This window comes from Rhincodon typus, chromosome 3 (genome assembly GCF_021869965.1).
Source record: "Rhincodon typus isolate 14 chromosome 3, sRhiTyp1.1, whole genome shotgun sequence".
Lineage (NCBI taxonomy): Eukaryota > Metazoa > Chordata > Chondrichthyes > Orectolobiformes > Rhincodontidae > Rhincodon > Rhincodon typus.
The window spans coordinates 73913622-73922314 of NC_063334.1; the positions used below are offsets into that span (position 1 = coordinate 73913622).

The window sequence follows — 8693 nt, forward strand, 5'->3', positions numbered from 1 at the left end:
TTTGAAGGTGTCTTTCCCCTCTTCAACAGAAATTTACAAAGAAAACTGAGTGAAAGACAGCCAGCTACTACTGGAGAGTTTCTAGTACCCCTACACAGGACAGAGAAAGACAGACAGACAGACAGACAGACAGACAGAGTTTTATTTTTACACTTTCTCTTTGCAGGCTAGGTGGCTCTGTGCTGCACTGGTTCTATATAAGCCACGGTCAACTAGTCAGAAGTCAGAGTTTATCATCATACAGTTTTACTTTAGCTTAGAATCCGTTGGCTCGGTGCAGTCTGCTTCTGCCCTCACATGCAAAACGTAACGTTGTATATAAAACTTAAATTTATTCCAGTAAACATGATTTTTTTAAAACTGCAGCCATTTGTTTACGCAGTCGCCTTGGTTTTAAGCAGTGTCACCTTCTTTTAGTCTACAATCCAAACTAAAAAGGAATAAAAAGATGTGATCCTTGCAGAATTAAGAAGTTAAAAAGTGATTAAGATTTACGAGATATAGGCCAATGGCAACAGGTGTGAAGTGGTATTTTGTACTCAAGCTTAAACTATACAAGCAAGTAGCAAAAGCCAAATGCGAATATTATGTTATTGGAGGTGCTGACTTTCAGATGTGATGTTAAACCCAAGTCCTGTCAGTCCTCTCAAATAGATTTTTATATCAATATTTCAAAAAAGTGCAGGAGAATTATTCCTCATGACCTGGTTTTTAATGGACATCACAAGATTATTTAGCCAATGTTTTTTTGGAAGCTCACTGTGCAAAGTGGCTGCTGCATTTCCTACCTCACAACTGTGGCTACTTTTCAAAACAATTTTATTGCTGTAAATACTTGAGACTGTGGTTGTGAAAGGTGGCATATAAATGCAGTATTTCCTTTCTACAACGTGATTAAGTGCAGCATAGTGTTTGAAAGGGAAAATATGCGAAACAACTAAATAAGAATCAAGATTTAGGTAGGGTAAGCACCAATGGACTACACATTTGATAAACTGGGTGAGCAACTGGACAGATTAGACTGATATGTGGTATTTCACCATAGTGATGCAAAGTCAAGCTTCATAGTGTCTTGGTCCCTGAGAACGTATCATCCTCCATTTTGCCCATGAGCAGTCCCAATCTTTCGATATATGTCTCAGAGAACTTATGTTTATAGTATCTAACAACTGTCACATACTAGTAATAAATAGAGGCTTTGCTCATTTTGCAAATTTAACATTGGTTTATATGCTGTTTCAGACTATAAAATGTTGGCATGTTTACATATTTTACACCTGATAAATGTCCAAGACTTCAGGAAGGTTAATCTATTATAAAGACTCAGCCATTTTCAATTGTAAATTTTGACAAATATTAACAAAAATAGTATTAAAACTATAAATTAAATTTTGTGCATGCATACATGCCTACTGCACTCAAACTTTACCTTTTGTTGCCACATGTGGTCACATGTATCTAGATTTGCACTCTATACCAATATTTAGCAAACTACCACGTAAATATATTTGTAGTAGGTATCCATCATTAACTGATAAATTATTTAAATGATGCAAAATTCTTTTCTGAAAATCTGCTATTCTTGCTTAGTGATTGAACATTGATGTCCAATATTAGGAAATAATATTAAATAGTATAAATTATTTTCTGATTAAAAATTTACAGAATTTTCTTTTATTTCAAATTACCATCCTGATGGGAGATCCCAGGTCCTAATGGTGCAGTCCATCGATGCAGAAATTAACCAACGACCATCTGGATTAAAAGTCTTCAAAAATATTGAGAGAACATATTACAAATTGTAGCAGATTATTTTGATGCACATTTATTTATATTAAATAATAGCTACAACTCGTGAAATAAAAATAGTGCTGATAATCACTTTGATCAGCCTGTTATCTGTTCAGCGAGACAAAGCTAATCGCGGAAATTTTACACAGCATATAGGATCCCACCCACGCTGAAAAGTCAGAGGACAGCCTACTTTTGCTCGAATAGGCTGCCTACTGTCAGGACCTAAACCATTACCGAGAAAGTCTCGGCTCCAAGTGCTACCAATTGACGGTTGACAGTTCTCCAGTTACAGCACCACTACAGGCTATGGCTACATAGGCTACAGGCAGTTCCCAAAGAAGAGATGCCACAAATCTTTGTTTGAAGAGGAGTCTTTGCACCCTCCAGTCCCTCAACTTGGCAAGAAGGTCAGCCACAGTGGGTAAAATCCAGTGGTACAAATCCAGTGGCACCTGGCCACTTGCAGGCATTTGCTAAATTCTTGGACCTAACTTAGCCCTTCTCCACCTCGCTGCCAGCGGAGACATAAAATTCCTGCCAATGTTTCAGGTCAATAAGTTTTCTTCAGAACTAGAAGTTAGAGATTTAAGGAAGGTACAGACGCAGAGAAAAAGATGCAGGAAGAAAAGAACAAAAAGCTCTGATTAGGGAGAAACACAGGCAAGATTAAGTGGCAAAAGGGATAAAAATTAAATGCTAATGCAACAATTAAAGAATCACAAGATGAGTCATGAGATGTAAATAATTACAACTGAATAGAAGGTGGGGTCTGGATTCAAGTCCCATCTGCTTCAGCAGTGTGTAACATGACTAGAAAATATCTAGAAGGTGTGGAGGGTGTCTGAACAAGTTGATTCAAAGCATCTAGAAGATGGGGAGGTAACCCAAGAAAACATGCCAATGAGAAGAATGCTTCTCTGGCCCAGCAATATGGATGAGAAAGGTAATTTTACCCAAAAGATATACACCACACAAACAAATGTGCATTGAGAAATAATCCTCAGCGAAAACATGAGTTGATACCTGCTTCACTCTAACTCTGAAACAACCATCCTTCAATAGCAGCAGCTGTTCACAGCAATGGCAGTGCTGGTTAAATTCTAAAGCTGTCGAAATCAATGTTAAATCTGGAAATTTGTAAAACCCCCACAGAAAGATGAGATTCTGTTTCACAAGTCTGAGGTGGACTTAACTGGAGAAGTGCAGATGACAGAGGTCAAAGTAGAAATATAATGAAAAATTAAAGTGGCATGCAACTGGAAGCTCAGAATCATGCTTGTAGTCTGACGAAGATATTCACACAAGACCCCTCTCACAATATAGATATACTGTGGCAGCAAATAAACTATATCAAGTTGGAGAAAATAAATTACTGTTTCACCAGAAAGCACGGTGTACATTGCATCTCCTGTGTTTGCAAAGAAATTTGTTTGAATAGTAGAGCAGGATCTCCAGGAGAATAGTATCCTCAGAATTCTGAGAGGGATCAGGAGAGGGAGGTTGCCTTTGGTAGTTACCAAACACTGCATGTTACTAAAAAAATACATCGTCTGTGGGATGATGCGAGATGTAAGGGGATTCAATAATATTTCTCGGGAGTTTAATTCAAATCTTGAGATTATTGCTACAATGAGAAGGTGTTGTCATACTGCTTTGGTTCTATTCATTTCAAATAGTGCGGATTTTGACTTTTGGGCAACTAACTGATGCAACGTACTGCACATGAAAGAGCAACATGCCAAAGAAATTTTATGGGTAAACAAGGTTGGAAACCAAGGTGGGTGGTAGTTTCACTGTGGCAACAGCCTCAGTATTTGTGCATTCTAGAAGTTCACTCTTTACAAAAAAGGTTTAGTATTTAAAAGGTTTATTTCTGAAGGAGGGTCTAGGCCCGAAACGTTAGCCTTCCTGCTCCTCTGATGCTGCTTGGCCTGCTGTGTTCATCCAGCTCTACACCTTGTTATCTCTAGTATTTAAAACTTTGCCTTGCCTTTTTAGTTTCGTCAGCCTTCAAGAGTTGCACCCTTAAATGGCAGCTGTGAGCCTATTACATTGCCGAGCACTAACTTCCAAGTTAGAATTTGCTTAGTGCTCAAAGCAGGCATTTTTATCAATTAATTGATAAATTACTGTTTTGAACATCCAGCGGCAATACCATAAGATGGTGGAGCAGAAAAAAACCACTTAAACCATCAAGTCTGCTTATCTATACAGCGTGATCATGGATAATGTGACAATTCTCAATTCCACTTTTTCTCAATAACCCTCAATTCCCTTACTGATCAAAAATTCAGACCCCAGCCTTGAATATACTCAATGACCCAGCCTCAATCACCCTTTGTGCTAAAGAATTCCACAAATTTATTACCAACAGAGAAGACATTCCTCCTAATCTCTGTGCTAACTGGGCAACCCCTTACTCTGAGATTATGCCTTCTAAGTCATAGATTCTCCCACAAGGTCAAACAACCTCTCTGCATTTATCCAGTAAAGCCTTTTAAGAATTTTGTATGTTTCAATAAGGTTGCCTCTCATTCTTCTAAGTTACATTGAGTAAAGGTCCAAACTACTTAACCTCTCCTAAGACAATAGCCAAGAACAACCTAGTAAACATTCTCTGGACTGCCTCCAATACCAGGTAGTCTGTTTTAAAAAAGGGGACTAAAACTGATCATAGTATTACAGCTGTGATCTGACTAGTGCCTTGTGTAGTTTTAGCGAGACTTTCCCAATTTTACCTTGCCATACATCAAGAATGTATCAGAGATGACCACCAGACTACTCTGACCACTAGGAATCATGGTAGCACAGAAGCCCACAGCTACACTACGGCAACTTCTGATAAGAACAAAGGATCCCATACCCAAAATTAATACCAATGTGATATATAAAATCTCATGTAAGGACTATCACAAACACTACATCGGACAGACGGGGAGAAAACTAGCTATCAGGGTACATGGGCACCAACTAGCTACCAAGAGACACGACCGACTATCACTCTTTTTCCATACACTCGGACAAAGAAGGCCACCAATTCACTTAGGACAATGTGACCATCCTAGGACAAGCCAATCAAAGACATGCACGGGAATTCCTACAGGCCTGGTACTCAACCCGGAACTCCATCAATAAACATGTGGAAATAGACCCCATATACCAACCACCATGAAGCAGAACCAGAACCACATAAGTAACAAGCGGGACAGACCAACAAGGCTTCATTGAAGGCGCACTGATGTTACCTAGTATGACGACAAAACATCTGCAAACCAAAGTAACAGCTCAACAAACAAATCAACATCCTCATCCACAAACCAAACTACAAGTCTTCTCAAAAACTTTAGTCATTCACAGTGCTGCAGATCTGGAGTCACATGTAGGTTGGATCAGATAAGGTTGGCAATTCCGTAAAGGACATTAAGAACCAGATGGGTTTTTCTGTTAATAGACAAAAGATTCATGGTCATCATTAGTCTTAATTCCAGGTTTTTTTTTTATTGAATTCAAATTCCACCAACTGCTATGGCGGGATCTGAACCTAGGTCCCGGAGAAACCCATTACCTTGGGCTCTAGATTAACAGTCCAGCGATAATACCATTAGACCATTGCAGCTTTCTGCAAACTTTCTCCATTTAAATAATATTAAGCTCCTCTATTCCACCTTTTAAAATGCATAACTCTCACTTTCTCAAATTATATTCTATCAGCCAAGTTTTTTCCCCACTTGTTTATTGATTGATTTATTGTTGTTGCATGTACAGAGATATAGTGAAAGGTGTCGTTTTGCGTGCTATGCAGGCAGATCATACCATACAAAGTGCATCAGGGTAGCAGAACAGAGTGCAGAAAACAGTTTTACAGCAGCAGAAAAGGTACACAGAGGTCAGAATTAACATTTGAGAGGTCCGTTCAATAGTCTGATAACAGCCAAGAAGGAGCCATTCTTGAATATACTTGTATGTGTATTCAAGTTTTTATTTCTTCTGCCCAAGAAGAGGGTAGAAGAGCATATAACTGGAGTGGGAGTGGTTTTTGATTGTGTTGGTTGCTTTCCTGAGGCAGTGGGAAGCATAAATAGAGTCAACGGATGGAAGGCTGGTTTGCGTGATGGACTAGGCTGTGGTCACGACCCTGTAGTTTTCATGCGGTTTTGGGAACAGCAGTTGACATACCACGCTGTGAAGCATCCAAACAGGATGCTTTCTATGGTGCATTTATAAAAATTGTTAAAAGAAGTTGTTGTGGATATGCTGAATTTCCTTAGCCTCCTGATTAAATAGATGCATTGTTGTGCTTTCTTGACCGTCACGTTAACGTGGGTGGACCAGGGATAGATTGTTGGTGCTCATCACTCCTCGGAACTTTACGCTTACAATCATCTCCACCTCAGCACCATTGATGCAGACCAGGGCATGCCCTCCACTCCACTTCCTGAAGTCAATGACCAGCTCATTCGTTTTGCTGATGTTAGTGGATAGATTGTTGTCTGTACACCATACCATTAAGCATTCAATCTCCTTCCTGAATTTTGTCTTGTTGTTGGTCGAGATCCAACTTACAACGGTGGGTCAGAAAGTCGAGGATCCAGTTACAGAAGTGGGAGCTATCTATCTATCCATCATTAAATCATTTATTTTGTTCCAAATAGTACATGCATACAATTATTAAGAGCCATTAATTTTGCCTTTTTACTATTTTTTTCCCCTTTTGATCATATTTGCTGCAGTCATTCTATGTCATGCTGCCATTTCCTTTGCTTTGCAAGGCTAGATTTCCCCACTTCCAAACCTTTGTCCCTCTAATTGGTACACAATCCTCTGTGCTCTTTCAAATTAATGTTGGGCATATTGCTGGTGTTAAGGAGAGGTAAGACCTTGTTTGCAGTCACTATGCCCACGAAGGTAGAGAAAATTGAGCCAGCACCTGTGATACAGTTCAAACACTTAAATCGAGTGTCTCTTCTTTTCACCCAACCTCCAATGTCAGAAGACACAAGAATAGTCCAGTGCAATCCATTACCACTTGTGAGGCAACACTGCAAGCCCACTCTAACACAGACTTACAATTAATGAGATCAAGTAGCAACCAAATGGAACATTGACCATGCATCCCACCATTTCATGCAATATCTTATTAATTCTTTAAAATATTATCCATTAATTTTAAGCATCCAACATGGACTCAATTTTAAAAATGTAAAATGAAGTAGGCAATTCTGCCTTAGTTACTAAATCATGCTGCTGATATACTAAAAGCAATCCTGAAACAATAAATCATAAGGGTGTATTTACACTGCACAAGCTTTGTCTGCAATAAGCTCCAGCTGCATTCATCTATATCTACCAAATCATTAGTCTACCTACCGTCCACTGACACACAGCATCATATTTAAATTCAGCATTTGCTGGGTAAATTAGACTGAAATACTTCAAGAGGTGAAAGACGCTCCCAAAAGTGGTAGAAAATATTGTTTCATTATTGAAGAATCAGAACATTTCTTGTACAAAATATCGTACCATATCATTTATTTGATTCTGATGTCCAGTGAATCTTCTCACAAACTTCCTTGTTTCACTATCAAGAACCACTATCCTGAAATCATCCATAGCAACAGCCAACATGCCACTGGTGGAAAGGATATAGATATATTAATTTCTGAAGGGCAATTTGTGAAAATAGTAAAACGTAGTGCCACACTGAAATCTAGAAATCTTAAAAGCACAATACAAAGCATATTTGGAATGAGATGTTACGGCTTCACTCAAACATTATTTGTAAATTTTTGTCCAATAATATACATTCAAGGTCACCATTTGAAGCATCGAACAGCAAAATACTGTAATTAAATAGACTCACTATCCTGCAACTCCAAATTGAAACAAAAGATTGAAAAGTGCACTTTAAAAATATACAGTATAAATTCAGGGTAATAAATGGCTTTTAAAGGAGTCTTGAAGACGTCTTGTATCAAGACAAGATGAGGAAAATAAATTCCAAATTGTCTCTTTAGGTTTTGTCAATTACAGGCCTTGATTTGTAATTTAAATTCTTTTAAAAATAATAACCTAATAATTAATAATGAAAATAAAATGTTCAAAACATTTAGTTGGAAGACTTTTCTTTCAATGAAATATTGACCCAGTATCTATTGATAGAATAACACTAATTTTAATGAACACAGTTATTAATACATAAAGAACATTGTAAGAAGACAGACACTCCATTGGCAGGATTTTTAAGACGGCCATAAATGCTCCTTAACCTATGACCCCTGGTTCTAGACTCCCTGGTCATTGGGAACATCCTTCCTGCATTTAAACCATCTACTCCGGTTAGAATTTCATAAGCTCCTGAGACTCTTTCCCTCGTTCTAAATTCCAGTGAAGATAATCCAAAATGATTCATTTATTTTTGTGTGTCAGGCCTGCTATCCCAGAAATCAGTCTGGCAAATTGTGAATCATAGCCAGAACATCATTCCTCAGATGAGACAACTAAAACTGCATGCAATATCATGCAGGGCTATAAAGATTACCTAAGGCTGAGTTAGACAGTAAAGAAATTAATCAGTAAGGAAATCAAGATGCATGGAGACAAGGTAGGAAAATGGAATTCAGGATCATCAACTCAGACATGATCTCACTAAATGGCTGAGCAGATGATGGGCTGAATGGCTTGCATAGGCTCTACATCTAACCATCAGTGTTTGTGTAATGGAAGTTGTGTTAATGCATATACACCAACTATGCCAGTGGGGTAAAGGATTCTAGAAACGATGACAAGTGAGACAACTGCCTCAGAGAATCAAAAAGATCTTTAAGTCTGAGCCTCAGCCCGCTTTTCTTTTAGATGCTGCCTACGGTTTCTTTTTTTTTTTGGGGGGGGGGGGGGGGGGG

At 38.4% G+C, this 8693-nt stretch overlaps 1 protein-coding gene across 1 annotated transcript in view; it reads right to left on the bottom strand.

Moving 5' to 3' along the window:
• The window catches only part of wdr36 (WD repeat domain 36), a 165001-nt gene that overhangs the window by 17106 nt on the left and 139202 nt on the right, over window positions 1-8693 (bottom strand). The window contains exons 18-19 of the mRNA XM_048593664.1: window positions 7315-7423; window positions 1689-1768 (exon numbers count right to left, since the gene is read on the bottom strand). Of these exons, the coding sequence (XP_048449621.1) occupies window positions 1689-1768; window positions 7315-7423 (189 nt within the window). The remainder of the gene's footprint in view (window positions 1-1688; window positions 1769-7314; window positions 7424-8693) is intronic.